General features: G+C 37.9%; 1 protein-coding gene across 1 annotated transcript in view; it reads right to left on the bottom strand.

Annotated features, from left to right (window-relative positions):
- Nucleotides 1-17819, bottom strand: part of LOC122808045 (deoxyribonuclease-2-alpha-like) — a 182422-nt gene that overhangs the window by 152702 nt on the left and 11901 nt on the right. Inside the window, exon 2 of the mRNA XM_044079033.1 lies at nucleotides 3336-3439. Within this exon, the coding sequence (XP_043934968.1) occupies nucleotides 3336-3439 (104 nt within the window). The remainder of the gene's footprint in view (nucleotides 1-3335; nucleotides 3440-17819) is intronic.

The following is a 17819-nucleotide window of genomic DNA, read 5'->3' as shown; positions in this document are numbered from 1 at the left end:
CTAGGGGATTGTGTAAGTCCAATTATTACTGATACGTTGGTTAACAAGGCTCTATCTAAAGCTAAAAACACTGCCTCCATGGGACCAGATGGTGTCCCAGGCTGTGTCATACGCGAGCTCCAAAAGGAATTAACCCCGCATCTTAATACCCTGTTTAGTCTCAGCCTCTCTACAGGATATGTGCCCATAGAATGGTGCATGCAATGGTGGTCCTGCTACACAAGGGTGGGGCCACAACTGACCCTGGGAACTACCGACCAATAAGCCTAACCAGTCTGATCTGTAAGGCTATGGAGCGAATCATTATGGAACTCATAAATGGAGAGATTGGGAACCTCCAGTTGCTGGACCCCACACAGTTTGGCTTCAAGGGCAGATCATGCCTCCTGAACCTGGTGGATTTCTTTGAGACAGTTACTCAGGCTATAGATAAGGGAAAGGAGGTACACACGTCTTACCATGACCTTGCTAAAGCATTTGACACCATTCCCCATTCAGGTATTATTGATAAGCTCACCAGCCTGGGCATAACCCTTACGTCACAAGATGGATCGCAAACTGGCTCTCAGACAGATCCCATAAAGTAAGAGTAGCGGGATCTATGTCCGAATCCAGACCAGTAACGAGTGGTGTGCCTCAGGGCTCTGTCCTGGGGCCCCTCCTGTTTGGCATATACTTCTCAGAAGTACAGGCAAGCACAGAAGGGCTGTGGCTGACTAAGTTTGTGGTCGACTGCAAGCTGGGTGATGTAATAGAGTATCCGGCCGACATGGAGATCCTCCAGAAGGGCCTAAATGAGACTGATGCATGGTGTCAAAGCCATAGTCTCAAGCTAAATGCAAAAAAATGCGTAGTAATCCCCACTGGAAAAAACAGAGTACCCGCAAACTACAACATAGGAGGTAATCCCCTGAAATCTGAAGAAGAAATAAGGGATCGAGGGACACAAGTAGATAGTCAGCTTTCCTTTGATAACCATGTTGCCAAAGTGGTTAGAAAATCCTTCTATGTGACCCATCTGATCACGAAAGGGTTCACATCAAGATCTAAGGATGTAATGGTGCCCCTCTACTCTTCCCTCATCAGACCCATTATTGAGTACAATGCACCAATTGGAATGTACCTAGCTAGACATCTCCAGCAGCTGGAGAGACCAGAAAGGTACCTAATCAAGAGGATTACTGGCCTCAAACAATTGCCCTATGCAGCACGATTGAAAAAGCTAAGACTGTTCTCTGTTGCATACCACTTTCTCAGAGGCGATCTCTGTCTAACGTACAGAGCCATGTCCAACCCAGAATTGTTGAACATGCTCCATCTTAGCAAAACCAAATCTACTCGAGCTACATGCTCTAGGGATATAAACCTTAACACAACAATGAATAGAACATGCTGGAGGGATAGATTCCCTTCGCAGAGACTTCCCTTACTATGGAACAGGGTCCCGATCTACATAAGACAGAGCCCTTCACTATCACTCTTCAAGAGGAACCTTGATGAGTGGATGGGTAACAGAAAGTTCACACCAGAGATCACACCAATAGCACTACTAGATTGGGGCCAAGGGTACTAGCTGCTAGTACAAGGGTCTAGGGAACTACTAAAGGGGCGGTGAATACCGCACAACGTGGCTGGGATAATATATGCCTTCGGGCAGATAGCCCAGTACCAACCTATGAACCTATAACTATACAATTTGAGTACTGTATATTGGAGACTGTTTTAATACTTTACGGGAAAAATTAAACTAAGGTGTTTGCATCTCCATACATTAATTATTTGGTGTAAGAAAGCACATCTTATGGTCAGCAAACTATGGGATGTCTAATAAACAATATTAAAAACCATTCTAGTTGAGCATTAACTCCTAAATGTCTTTATCCCGTGACTGTCTCTATCCTCTCTGAGGAAGGTAGATGATAAGGTCAATATTTATATAATTATTGTTGGACTCCTATATGAATAAGGGTTGGATTACCAGTAGTGGAAGGATCAAGGCAAATGTGAGGTACATAGTTTGTCGATATTGATACCCACACATTTGCTGTTATGATTTGTCTTCCCCCCATTTCCTTGAGATCCACCTTGATGAAGATTCCACTTGTTTTGGGAGATTTCTGCCTTCTTCAAGTTTGTGTCACTGTGGAATTCATATATATACATTCATAGGATAGAGGAGGGTACACGGTGACTTTCCCCTACAAAAAAACAAAACAAAACAAACAAAAACACTTGCTTTTAATTTTATTCAGTAGGTTGAATCCTGACTACTATCATTTAATTAGTTGAGTCTTAGCCAACACAAGTGTCAGTATTGATAGGTGAAGCAAAAGATTTATACCTTTACATTCTGGGTACATCTACAATATGAAAGTTTAAGAGGATCTATTTAAAGAATTTTGCTGGAAATCATAATTTTTATATTTCTAATGCACATAGTTACTGGATGATCACTTAACCATTAATGTCTAGGCTGAAAGAATTTGCATAATTAAATTGTATTTTAAGGGGATATGGACATTTTTTCCAAGGAAATTGTTTAGAACTCGTAAATTGATACTGTGGAAACCTTTGCTGGGATACTCACAATATGGCATATTGAGTTACTGAATACACTATGTATTTGGCAGAGGATGAAACCATATTGCTGGTTGTGGTTAGTGCAGGAATGTGTATTGCATTTTGGTATTGTCAGAAGAAAATTCTTCTGTAAGTGGATTATTGGTATTTCTATCCAGTATTAAAAGGGTCAGCTTTAAAATGACTGGAAGATAAGCACAGGTTGCTTGAGACCTCTGATAATAAAAATACTTCTATTGCAGATTTACTGATCAAAGTCTCATGTGAAAAAGTTTAGCTCATGCTCCTGTCTCTAAGATCTACAAAACACTTATTGACACTGTTGAGTAAACAAATTAAGCCCTCTTGGTGGGCTGATTAGAAGTCTCTCTCTCTTAACAAAGTACTATACTCCGGAACTTTTAGTTATGCATAAGATGGGACTTTTGATGAGATCTGCATGATTATATTTCTAATGAAGCTTTTTGATATTAGTTAGTGCAAATGTTATTTCTTTATTGTTTATCTTATATCCACAATAGAAGTTTTGATGGTGTCTTAATTTTGTGAAAGTCGTATTCTACCTAAAATGGCCACTTCTCTCTTATTTTTCTCTGAACCACTTTCCTATCCCTTCCACAGTATTTTGCTTCAATTTAATTAAAAAAGGGAAAGGATTTAGCAGTAACAAGACTGAAGGGTGAATACTGGATAAAGCTGAAATACTTATTTTAATGAGTTCACTAAGACACATAATGTTACAAAATCATGCTCACCAATCCACAGGTTGTCCATCATCATTCCTACATGCAATGTCAGCATGACCTTTTGTAGACCAGCTTAAAATTAGAAATGTCACAAAAGCCTTGGAACCACAAGCCTATAAAATGCAAAAGGAAAGATTTTTAGAACACATTCAAATAAATAAGTAATTTCATGAACAAAGTGTACCCTTTCTACACATTATGCCTTTCTAAACACTGATTTTTGAATATTGTTTTTAAACAGATTTATTTATTCATCACATTATTGATCTGCAACATGAATCCATATACATTAATACTACTACTACTGCTAATAATAATAATAATAATACGTGTTTTAAACACAGAATTTCTATGATAACTTTCTTCTTTACTCCCATTCAACAGACTCATATACTTCTCAGTTTCTACCAGCCTCCTTATTTTAATCCTCGTCTAGATGAACATGATTTTGTATATATTGTTCCCAAATGCACAATTTATTTTTATGAAGTTCACTTCCTCTATCCCTTAGCTATCATTGCTCTAAGTCTTCTTTATTTACAGCTGGTTTAATCTTTGGTTTCCACTTTGTGTGATTGTTTTTTAGCAAATTGTAACATTAAACTCAATAAGGCCTTAACAATGCCTTAATAATTCTAAACCTAGACTCCAATTAATTTGCATCATCACCTTTAGTCAATACAGTATATCTCCCAATAATTGTGCCAGGTCATTCTCAACTATCTTCACATAATCCTCAAAACATGTGGGAGTGGGAGGTTGGCATAATGCTTAAGGTGTTTACCTTACAGACACAAGGTGCAGCGTTTGACTCTCACTTGAGGTAATTGGCTAGGCTTAAAATGACTCATAAGGGCAGTTGGCCTAGTATTAATCTATGAACTATGAACTCTATGAACTATGTTTCCACCTTCCTCTCTCATTTCTTTCAGATCTCTAACATCAGCTCTCTGCTTAAGGAAAAATCCTCTGAATTCTGTCCAGAGTATAAGCAAACATATCCATGCAGAAATCCGAACTCTTCTGCATTTATTAACATACCTAGAGACTTTATACATTTCTATTCATTACTCTTTTGTAATTCGACATTCTATTCTTCCTTCCCATTCTTTACTAATCTCCTGTGATTGTTTCTTATAGTTGCCATACAGTATTTTACATACATACATACATACATATATATATATATATATATATATATATATATATATATATATATATATATACACACACACACACACTAGTAATTATCTCTTATATAATAGCATATTCTGTTCTTGGTTCCTCTAGCAGCACAACCAGAGCTGATCTTTCACTCAGTATTTTCATCTCTCTCTCTGTCTATATTCTGCCAGCACTCTGTGATACAGAAGGCAATCTCTGACTTGCAGTTCAATCGGTTGAGTGGCTTCATCCAACTCTCTAACTTTTCCCTTCCAAATTAGTTGTTCCTAATGGTGTGGTTCCTTCGTTAGTTTCCTTCACTTACTTTCTACCCTTTCCTGCCTGTTTTTTCTACCCTTAGTTTCATGTGTTCTTATAGCAATAACCCACGCCTGGGTATGGGTAATGCTAAATTTACCCACGGTTGGCATGGTTTGGTCCCGAGGCTAAGCCCGGACCAAAAAGCCAACCGTGGGTAATTTAGCATTACCCACACCCAGAAGTGGGTTATTGCTATTATATATGACATTATTTAAGAAAAGAAACTATTACTTTTCTTAAATAATGGCATAGTATAATGCCTGTTTACTGCCCTTCCGCAGATGTCTGGCATCCGGCAGTTCTGATGTACTGCGGCGCCTGCGCAGTACATCAGAGTTGTGGGCAAAAGCAACGGAGAAAGCAAGATCTCCATTGCTTTTTTAGTGTTCACTATGTTAAATGAGTTTAACATAGCGAGACAGTTTTAAAATAAGCAACGGACATCTCCATTGCTTATTTTAAAACTGTCTCGCTATGTTAAACTCATTTAACATAGCGAAACATAAAAAAGCAACGGAGATCTTGCTTTCTCCGTTGCTTTAAACACTGTCTCGCTATGTTAAATGGGTTTAACATGGAGACAGCTTTAAAATAAGCAACGGAGATCTCCGTTGCTTATTTTAAAGCTGTGTCGCTATGTTAAACCCATTTAACATAGCGAGACAGTGTTTTTAAAAAAAGAGTTATAATAATGGGAAAAAGTCCGGGCGACCGGACCTTTTCCAATTAGTATAACTCGATTTACAACGGGCACGCTGGCCAATCAGCGTGCACGTTTTGGGGGGATCATGGTATAATATAGCAATAACCCACGCCTGGGTGTGGGTAATGCTAATTACCACGGTTGGCGTGGTTTGGTCCCGAGGGCGCCCGAGGACCAAACAAAGCCAACTGTGGGTAAATTTAGCATTAGCCACACCCAGAAGTGGGTTATTGCTATTATACCATGACATTATTTAAGAAAAGAAACTATTACGTTTCTTAAATAATGGCATAGTATAATGCCTGTTTACTGCCCTTCCGCAGATGTCTGGCATCCGCGGCAGTTTTGATGTACTGCTCGCCTGCGCAGTACATCAGAGCTGTGGGCAAAAGCAACGGAGAAAGCAAGATCTCCGTTGCTTTTTTTTTAGTGTTTTGCTATGTTAAATGAGTTTAACATAGCGAGACAGTTTTAAAATAAGCAACGGACATCTCCGTTGCTTATTTTAAAACTGTCTCGCTATGTTAAACTCATTTAACATAGCGAAACACTAAAAAAAAGCAATGGAGATCTTGCTTTCTCCGTTGCTTTTTTTTAAAACACTGTCTCGCTATGTTAAATGGGTTTAACATAGCGAGACAGCTTTAAAATAAGCAACGGCTCCGTTGCTTATTTTAAAGCTGTCTCGCTATGTTAAACCCATTTAACATAGCGAGACAGTGTTTTAAAAAAACGAGTTATACTAATGGAAAAAAGTCCGGGCGACCGGACCTTTTTCCATTAGTATAACTCGATTTACAACGGGCACGCTGGCCAATCAGCGTGCACGTTTTGGGGGGATCATGGTATAATATTGGATTTTCCCTTCTTCATCCCTTCAATGGTTCAGTTTTTAGAATGCTGTCCTCCAGTTTATAAATATAATATTCTACATAATTATTCCTAAGTAAACTAATGTGGCTTCTAGAGTTAGAGCCATCTTTGGTATCCATTTGAACTGAAGTGACATGGGTAACCATTTGAAATGTTGGGACCTGCCAGAGCGATTCTGGATATGTGGAGACTGAATGGAATATATGTACATATGCTAAGTCCCCAATATCATTTCTCAGAATATTCCCTTTTCTCTGAGGTATGGCAGTCTCATAGTTGGCTTGTATACGTTCAGGGGTGTGGGGGCCCTCAACATGGGAGGTGCAGGGGGATTGCCCCCCTTGCAAAAAGAAGCTTTAAGGATAAGAGTAATTTTTGAGATTCACTCTTCTGTGTTTTCATTGTTTTTTTTTCAGCTTGTCTGCACTTGGCATTTTTGAGCTCTGACATTTTAGTTGGGAGCCTATGAAGTGATCTGTGTTCATGAGCTGTACTTTTTAAATCTGAATAGATGTTATCCTGTATTTGTTGCAAAAATAAATATTTATATGTGCATGCATTTAATATGGAGGATTATGATTGGGGTGCTAATTGTAACTTAATTATTATGTGTTCTAGACATGGATGCCAATAAATTAATTCATGTCAAGAACACATAATATATAGTTACAGTCGGAGAGATGATTATAATTCTTTGTAGTGCATGGACATTTATCTTCCCCCGTACTACAAATTAGTCAAAACTAATATGCAAGAAAAAAATGTGTTGTATTGGCTTTAAAGACAGTAAAGCAGTGGAGTGAGAAGCCCTAATATATTCCCTGTGTAAGGGAATGTGTTTAATTCAATACTCTATGTAGTTTAATATTAACAAGTAGAAACGGGCATTGAAACAAAGCTGTTTCTACCTGCTGCTGTTTATTGGGCAGCACTGTCTGCTTTTAGTGCAGACGTGAATTTAACAGCATGTGGGGAGTGCTTAACAATTAACAGTTGTTGAGCACCCTCTAAAAGTTGTTAAGGTTAGGTCTCGCACTTTAGCACTGCTAAACCAGGTTGTAATTTGGCAGTTATTTTTACCATAATCATGGTGCTCTATGCACTACATAAATATTCATCAGCAGATATGTAAATGCATAGTAATAATTTAGTTTTAGATACACTGGGGTTGCAGCTAGTACAATAACGTGTATGCGCTGAAAACCTTTTGTAGATAACGGGAGCGTTTATTATTATATAATGAGGCATAACTAAATGGACGTACAAATACGATTGTTCTATGCTCAGAGAGGTAAATTATATTCCTAAATTTAGGATTTAAGAAATAATAAGAAAGTTCTGTACAGTTATTCATTTATTCCCTGTTTACCCTCAGTTTATGGACATAGGGGAAATGGAGCATATTGAGGCATTTAGTGGTTAAAAGGCAAATAAACTAATCCCAAATAGGACTGCAACAATATAGCAAAATGCAGATACAGACACACACACACACACACACACACACAGAGCATGCTGATCTACTGGCAAATCAGATAACTACTAATGCACCTATGGCATATCTTATCATGTAGGAGGAAGCCAGAATACTGAAGAAAACCACACTTAAAGGCACTTATGACACAAACTTGAACACAGGAGTTTCAAATACAGTGAATTAAGACTCTAACCACTACAAGACTATGCTTCTCAGCTTCTGGGCATTGGGGGGTTACCTGTATCTTGCAGTACTATATAAACATAGGTACATCTCTTTCTGTATACTTCAAAAGAACTGAAGAATTTTATAAAAAATGAAGATGAACACTTGTATCCAGAGATTATATACAATTTCTTGTCACACTACCTCCATTTGTGACTGTTTAACTAGGTAACAGTGACATAATTAGCACCACAAAAAAAAAGAAACAAAATAAGGTTGGGTGGCACATTGCCAGGTTAATCCTATGGGATAGGCTTGTAAAGGCTCCAGGGCCATTAGCCTAGTACACACCTATGAACCTATAATAGTGTCAATGAAAAGGATTTCCACAGCTGCTTCTACTTATCATGAAAATGACATATGGCACAGGGAGCCCTGCATTCCCGTAATGCATTACTGTTGCTATATTTGGTTGTTGACATAATGTGATGAATTGTTAACAGCTAGCTTTACAGGTACCTATATACAAACAGAAAACCAAGATTTTGCTAGTTTATGCAAAATGACTTTCCCCTTACATCTAACATATATGATAAAGATTGATCAACTATCAATATATCAAACAAGCATAGAGTATAATAAATCAAAGACTCTAACTCATGGACACACACAGACACACACACTTGCAGTGATGTACTACTCGAAATAAAAATAAAAGGAGTGGTATGCAGTCAGCCGGAGTGGCTCTTATAGCTCTGTGTTTTTTTAAAGAAAGACAATTATAAGCACTATGGCCTTCATAGCAAATATGACCACAATATCTCACCATATCTTGCTCTCCCTTTAATTATACCATACTACTAAGGCATACTCTTCTAGCTCTTCAGTCAAGGCTTACTATGATTTATTTTCCTCTCCCATGTCCTTCCATGACATTTGCATCTTTCTAATAATAATCACCTCTCTCTCCATGTCCTTAATTTTCCCTCCTGCTCACTAGTCTTTCTCATCTCATTCTATTTTTCTGTCTATTTTGGCAGCAGAATGCTCTGTTATTTCTCACCTCCATTTATTAGTAGAAATACAGTCAATATTTTAAATAACTATGTATTAGTTGAGTTGACATAGGTTATCCACTACTGCACTGTCTTGCTATTTGCAGGACATTTTGTATTCTTGATTGCAATTTATATTAGTAATATTTCTGTAAATGTACTTCAATCTGTTTATGTTTTTATCTTTTGTGGGGATTTTCTCCCCTTGTATATAATTACTTAGCAGATACTATAAAATGTTTTTATGTGTGTTTTTGTGGAACCCTTTTCCCCACCTAATTGTAAAATATCTAATATGTTGTGGGGCTTTTCTCTCTTTCTATATAATTGCTCATCAACGTCTGTTTAAATGTTTTGAATCTGTTTTGGAGCTTTTGTCCCTAGGCCTCTGCTGAAAAATGGGCCACTGGGTCAGTCGAACTTTCCCTGTTGTCAAAGGACAAATAAAATAAATAAATACAAATAAAATGCAAAATGCATGTATTGAGCATATTTTATTCTCATTTGTTGTTGCTTGTGTAATGTATAGAAAAAAAGATTATATAACTTGTTTGTTTTGCAGTTTTCAAAATTGGTCCATTTAGTCCCCTTCATGGACCTAATATCTAATTTGTTTTTCTATCAAGGCAATAGTTCTCCAACCCATTCTTTCCCTTGTGGAGGAAAGAGCTGGGTGTTAGAGACCAGGCCAGTCTGCAAGCCCTGCAGATTGTCATTTCCCCACCCCCTGTGCAGCCTATGACCTCCAATATAGCTGTCTCAACAGATGCATGTGTGCTTTCACAAATGCGCATCCTCCTAAATTCTAAGCACACTTCTTGTAATGTGTGTGTGTGTATACTTCTCTTCTTTAAGGTGTTACACCATTGGCTATAAAATGTTGCATGACTGTAAGAGACATTTTAGTCTGAATCCAGATCCATTTAGATTATCACCTGATTGCCCCCATTGTACATATTCCATCAGTGATGAAAATGGCACAATGCTTTAATAAAATATTTAAAAGGAACGTAAGCCTATTGAGATCTTAAGCTGCATAGTGCTTTGACAAAGGCCCTCTGACTAAGTGACATACCTACAAGTCCTGCTGCTTTTTTGCTCAAATTGTTTAATGTAACCATCCATTTGTATTCCTTCCTGTGCCTCATTTCTTCCCAATGGAAAAGAAAGTCTGTCAGAAAATTGGAAAAACACTCACCTTCTATATTCCTCCTTGTGTTGAAGGGCTCTGATCATGTGTGTCTTCCTCACACTTCAGATATCACCTATTGGTACTTGTCAGAAAATTGGAAAAACACTCACCTTCTATATTTCTCCTTGTGTTGAAGGGCTCTGATCATCCGTGTGTCTTCCTCACTCTCCAGAAATCACCTGTTGGGACTTGTCTTGATCTCCGGAAAGGCTCTTCCTAACACTTCATTAGAAAGACTAAAGCTTGTGCTGGTGTCATAAAAGAAGTTTTCAGAGACAAGGAGGACTTTGAAAGATGGAGGTTACAGTAAGTTAAAGTAAATCTTCCTGTCTCTATAATCCCACAGTACAGATGAAAACTGAGCTCTTTTCTTTCAAGTAATTGCGGAATTGTCATTCACAGTATATTCTGTTTAAGGTTCTACCTTGCAGATCTTGCCTGTATGACAAATTGTACTCAATGTCTGCTCCTTGGTGGCATATATTTCCATCCTGACCAATATATGATGAGGACATCTTGATGTGGTCACTGCTGCTGGTTTGAAAGTTCTTTGTGCCCTTACAGTGCTTTCATGTAGTCCTGCTGGACAAATACCACATAAGTTCAACTCTCAAGCTACTCCATGATCCTTATTATTCAGAGGTTCATCCTTCTAGATCAGTCATCCAAAACCATCTAACTTGTCCTATAAAATCTGGATTCTTGCTTCTGACTGCACCACCTGATCTTAAATAGCCCATTTTACAGACTCTAGTGCCGTAGTAGCACCATAATGGCCTGATAACACCTCATCAATTTCAAGTGACTTATTTCATTGCTGTGGAAATAAAGGCATCGTTTGATGTTGATTTTTTTGAATTTCTGGAAGTATAATGTCATGTGAAAGTTTAGAGCTTATCATCAGAGTACTACCAGACTTACTTTCCTTCATGTTTGACTGGATTAATTCTGGAGTGGCAATGCTCTCTTTAGATCACTGTTTGGCACTTGCTATATGGGTTTTTCTAGTATTCCTGTAACAGTATTTCTTTCTCAAACAGGATACCAACTGTAGTTAATGATGTTTTATTAAACAGTTCAGGAATACCTGTTTTAAAGTAATGTCTTGACCAGTTTATTAATTTGGCTTAAGGGACAGTGACCCAGGTGATTTACAGATACCTAATGTGTTATACTGGAAGTCCCTGGTTTGAACCATCATTTAAATATCCAGTCAGCTGTGGCTAATGTTATCATTTATTAGAGACTGTTTATCTTATGTTAAAGCACTATACTAAGTAAAGAAAAGATGCTTCCTGTTGTACCATGATTGCAAACTCCCGTTCAGTTGGGTTTATGGTTAATCGTTAAAGACAATACCTATCAAATGGCTTTTAAGTGAATACTAATCATTGAATGTGCTTTTTATTGTATAGGCTCATCATTGTAAATCCATTCATTAAATACTCATAGTTGGCCTTTTTCAGTACAGGATAGCAAACATGCCCTTTCCCCACCATAGTGCGATCTTGGAGTTAATGTATATAATTACCAGGAGTGAGGGGGGCACAGCTCCCCACATAATGAAATTCTGGTATTAATCTAAGCTTCCTGTTGTGCTACTTCCTTGCAGATGGTCATTTGATGAATAGATGTACGATGATGAGCTTATACGATAAAAAGCACATTCGATGGTTCGTATTCACTTAAAAGATGTTTGATGGATATTGTCTTTAATGATTAACCATAGAACCATTCAGTTTATATAGTTTGCAAAAAGTTATATCTAATCCAAGTTCTTTGCAAAAAAATGAGCAATTTACTTTACAAATATACTTGATTGCTTATTTACAATCTTTTCTGATGTTATTTGTCCCCACATGTACAATCATCCTGAGATTCTTCCCACTTTTTACTGTTATCCATGCAAATGTCTGGGTTACCATAATTAGCACAGGTTGCAGAACTCTTTCTATCCACACTAAACATCTTCTTTCTCATTTCCGATATTAATGGATACTCCAACCCCACTACTGTTGAGGTTATTGCAAACCAACCTTTTCCAACATATTGACATATGTCTACCTCTGTTATGTCCTCAAGTTTGCTGTATTTTTCCACTTCTCTTCTCATTCTTCCCTCTTTTTAATCTTTTTCCTCCTTCTCCTCCTTCTTCTCCTCTTTACTTTATTTATTTGCATTTTTTATGGTATATTTTGACTGGGCCGTGCAAGACCCCTTTTCAGCAGATGCCTGGGCAGAAAAGCTCCCCATTTGCATATTGCATAATAGAAAACAGTACATGTGTTTGCATCATGAAAAACTGAATACAAATGTAGAAATACATCTTAAAATAGACAACAAACAATTGAGTATGTTAGATAATAAAATAACACAGAAAAACATTTTACAGATTTCAGCTGGATGGTAGAATTATTTTGAAAAAAAATATGACTTCATGATGATGGCATTAATAATCACACAAAGAAGATGAGAATATACATAATCATAGTAATAAACTGTATGGGTAGAAATGCAAGATCAGCAATATTTATAGCACATTACATGTGAAGCTTTTGATATAAATAGGTCAACCATTGAGAGAGTTGCAGAGACAGAGCTTATTGTTCATTAGATTCATAGAGTCATAGACTGTTACTAGGTTAATGACCCAGGGGGCCTTTCTAAGCCTAGCCAAGTTTCCCCGAAAGAATAATGATGTTCTGCATCCAAATAGGACATTGAGGGCCAGGCATTTTAAGCTACCTCTGTCCATAAGGGACTTGGGTGCCAAGCCCAATGTAAATTTCCTATTCTCCATTCACTTATTCAGGTAGTGCTTAAATTGAGTAATAGACAAACTCAACTTCACATGGATTGGAAGCCTGTTCCATAAGAAGGGCAGTCTTTGGGACACATATCTGTCTCTCCAGCATGCTCTGTTTATGTCACAGACAAAATTCAGGCCCCTAGACCTTGTATTTCTGGTGCTGTTTGACTTACGAATATGTAGGAGATTCATAAGTCTGGGGTTTGTGGATGCCTTGCAAGCTAGGCATAGATCACCCTATAGCAATCTATTGCAGACTTAGTAGAGGTAAAGGGCTTTAAGGCACTCTGCATAAGGCAAGTTTGTTACGCCTTGTATTCTTTTTGTAAGGAACCTTTGAGGTCGCTCTGGTTGCTGCATATGCCTGGTCAGGTACATAATAAAGGGAGCATTGTACTCTATGATTAGTCTGATAAGGGTGGAGTACAGTGAGATAATGACCTCTTTGGACCTAGATGCCATGCCGTTATTTATAAGTTGTGCAAAATAAAAGGATTTCTTCATCACTGTGGCCACATAGTATTTAAAAGTAAGGCTACTGTTTATGTGCATACCCAGATCCCTGACCACTGGGTCGACTCTTAGGGGTGTATTATCAACATGGTAATTAGCCGGGATGGTAGATTTACCAAAGGGTGCAATTATGCATTTCTTAGCATTGAGTTTAAGGCTTTTGCACAATTTATTAGTCAGAGATAGACATTCTTGAAGAATACTAGTGCCTGCAGGAGAGTTGATAATAACCCCTAGCTTGCAATCATCTTCATACTTAGCCAGCCATAAACCTCCAGCATTTGCTTCTATTTCAGAGAAATATATGCCAAAAAGGAGTGGGCCCAAAACCCTGGGGGAATCAGCTAGTGACTGGCCTCTCTGTGGAGGTGACCTCACCTATTTTTACCTTTTCCTTAGTCTTATCATGAGCCAGTTGGCTATCCAGTGGGTGATAAAAGGGTTTATACATAAATTAGTGAGCATATCTATAATGCCTGAGTGGAGTATTGTATCAAAAGTCTTGGTCAGATTGAAGAAAGCTGTGTGCACAGTCCATGATGCTTCTTTCCATGGCCTTACATATGAGGCTGGTAAGACTTATGGGCCTGTAGTTATCCTGATCAGTGGCTGGACCTCATTTGTGCAGGGGAATAACTGCAGCCATCTTCCATTCCTTGGACATAAAGCCTGACTGAAGGCTCCAGCTAAAAAGTGATTCAAGAGGACCAGAGAGGTCATGTTTGATGGCATTTATTAAGCAATTTGGGATGTTATCCGGGCCCACCGATGCAGTGATTTTGGCCTTGGAAAGTGAATTAATGACCTGTTCTCTAGTAATGGTTGGGAGGATTGTATTATGAGGTATTTTCTTTGGACTACTAGGTGGAGTAGGGGGAGAAATTTGAGCTAAACCTGTCAGCCAAAAGGTTGGCAATGGCCTCTGGTTCAGTGTGGGTGATGCCATTTACAATAAGTTCTGCCCATTGTTGTGTATTTCTTCTGAGGTTATGGACATAGCTTTAAAAAGCTTTGTGGTTGTCATTTGTCCAAGAAGCTATTTTTTTCTTCAAATTTAACCTTTGAAGGAATAATTACCCTTTTAGCTGCCTGTTTAGATTGGTCAGGGGGAGTTTAGAATGTATGACTTTGTTCCTTGATTGGCCAAGATTTTTTTCTTTTGTTGTATAACTGATTGATCTTGCTATATACAGCTATCAATATGGGTCTGCAGAGATTTTGTAAATAGCTCAGTGTATTCTGTGGTGTTTACTGTGTTCGGGTGGTGCTTGGAATTTAGAGCAGGTGTTGCTTAGTAGAGAGAGGTTAGCATTGGAATACTTCCTAAAAGTTTTTGGTTTTGCTGGATCCCCAGATTTAATTTTTATTTCAAGTAATACTGCCTTATGGTTAGATCTGATGAGCAAAGATATTACATTGGGTGGGGAACACTGACCCTCCATGTCCATGAGTACAAGGAGGGATGTTTGTACCCCTGGTAGGAGAATAGACCAACTGTTCTGGCATGTTGGTATTAACAAAGTTTAGGAATCAGTGGGCTGGTGCATTAGAAGTGATGTAGGATTCTCAATCTAGAGAGGGGTAGTTGAGATCCCCCATGAATATTGTATTGAGTTGAACAGTGAGGGACTCTACTACATTAAGATAGGCAGTATGGGTTTCCTGGGATATGGACGGGGACCTATATGTTGCAAAGATATGGTACAGCACCCTGTTTATGGTGAGTTGCACATATAGGAGTTCCAGTGGGTCATATACTTTAACTTGTCTGGATGGGAGATTAGTCTTAATATAGACTGACACTCCTCCACCTTTAGTTCCCTCCTGTGCATTAGCTTTAAGATTTTTCTTGAACTGTTGAGAATTGCTAATTTGTCTCAATATGTTTGGGAGGGAATTCAGTAGTTTAACAACTTATGCGAAGTGAAGAGCACCCCCCCCCCCACCGTGCGCATTGTGTGATTTTTCTGTGCAGAATGGATGCTTGTCTTTAGAGCTCAATAGTTAGATAGGTGTTTTGCTTTAGGAATGGTTTGGCACAATAAAGAAGTTTAACTAATGATGTTATGGATTTGATCATCAATCTTTGGATGCTCATCAATAGTGTTTCAAAGGAACTTGGTGGTAACTATTTCAATCTGGATATTTTATTGAGGAATCAATAAAAAGGGTTTTTCAAAGATCAGCCAATGTCTTGGGAGGGAATAACATGAATTTTGTTTGTTTGATTGTGTTTTATTTTTTATTGTATTTAGGAGTAGATGGAAGAGACTTGGTTTTTAAAGGCTGTATATGATTCTAGAGTTATAGTTTGGAGCTCTGCAGATGAGGAGGTAGAAGAAATGACAAGGACATCATCTGCATATTAGACATTTATTGATTGCTCACTAGCTAAGGTCAGGTTATCGATATAGATGTTGAACAGACATAAGCCAAGTATGGAACCTTTGGGAACACTGGCTGCTACATGTAGATATTCAGAAAATGCATCATGTCATCTTACACATTGTAAGTGCATGCTAAGTTTTTTTTAAGAATTTGGATAAGTTTTCAATAGGACATAATCTTAAATGTCTTTGATAAGTCTAAGAATAAAGCTGAAACTATTTGCCCTTCATTTCTTTTTTGGTTAATGATGTTTACAAATGCAAGTGAGATTGTGTCAATATTGTGGTTGGAATGAAAGACATGATGGGTAGGAGTTAAACGTTTGTTATCCATGAGGTATTTCATGGGTTGAGAATGAACAAATCTTTTAAGCACTTTGGATAGCGGTGCAATTCCAACAACAGGTCTATATTAGATAGATCAGTTGATTTGCCACCTTTGTGCAGTGAATGTTTGCTTCCATAATGCTGGGACATATGATTCTGTGATGGATTTTTTTGATTAGAATGGAAACTGGAAGTGCTATAGACTGGGTGCAATCTTCAAGTCTTCTGCTGAAAGGTAATCAGCTGCCAGTGTTGTGAGTTCTAGTTGCTATAGTGCCTATTGATACTGGTCGAAGGGAGAAGGCAGTGGATCTGGTTATGGATGTGGTTTTAAAGAAGAAGAAATAGTGCTCAGGAGACTGGACTTTAGGAGGCAGATAACAGAACTGATAAAGTGGTTATTGAATTTAAAGTAATAAAATAATCTTTTTCATGGAGGATAGGGTATTCTAACTTGATTTTAGAAGCTTGTGTATGTTTGACAAGAAGGACTTAGAACTGGCAGATTGTGTTTCCTGTAACATAAGATAGTAATTCTTGTCCTCTGCATTAACAAGGGATTTAGATATTTTAGTAGGTGCCTATATGTGTTGAAGTCTTATTATATTTTTTTTACCACATTTCTTTAGGCTTTATCTCTTTGATGTAGGATTTTCTTTGTTGAGTAAGTAAGCCACGGTACTGGGTTAACTTCTAAATTTTTTTGTCAAGCTGGAACCTGAGAATTTAGGACAGAGAGGAAGATATTACTTAATGCAGAGACAGCCTCATCAAGTCAAGTGGGAGATATTTTAGGGAGTATCACTGTGATAAAGTATGGTTAAAGCTTTCTATATTGAAGTTAGTTAAATTACTCAGTAGTGATTTTATGAGTTTTGCAGCACTGATGGAAAGCATATATCTGGTGAAGGCCACTCTGTGAGTCAGATTTTTCCCCCTTTTTATGGAAATGATGTTAGTATCAGGTCAAGATTAGCACTTCTATTTGTAAGTTTATTATGTCTGGTAGGACAGAAGATAAGTTGTACAACCTGAAATAGAAGTAATGGGTTAGGAGGGTACTCCTGATTGATAGTGTTCCAGTCCAGATTTATATCTCCTATTACAATGATTTCCTGTGGGATGTGAGCAGAGGCCCAGGACAGGATATTTTCAATAGTGGATAGGCTGCTATTAGCAGGGATGCAACTGTCATTTAGGCAGATTGATTTCTTTTGGTTAACCTTAATGATGGAGAGTAGTCATTCAGCTTTACAAAAATTGGGAATTTCAAGTGGAAAAGGTACCTTTTGCAGTTTGAGTATAGAATAGCTACTCCTCCCACTCCCCTGCATGTTTATCAGCACTGATGATGTTACAGTGTTGTGGTGCTATTTCCTCATGTTTTGCAACTGATCTGAGGCAAGTTTCAGTAATCACTACTATATCTGGGGAGTACAGAGTAGCCCAGGCACAGGACTGAGGCAGTTTATTGCATGGACTTTGGATATTTATGTGGAAAGTCTTT

Source organism: Protopterus annectens, chromosome 8.part0, assembly GCF_019279795.1.
Source record: "Protopterus annectens isolate FY-2018-M chromosome 8.part0, PAN1.0, whole genome shotgun sequence".
NCBI lineage: Eukaryota > Metazoa > Chordata > Ceratodontiformes > Protopteridae > Protopterus > Protopterus annectens.
This window is presented reverse-complemented; position numbering and strand designations above follow the sequence as displayed.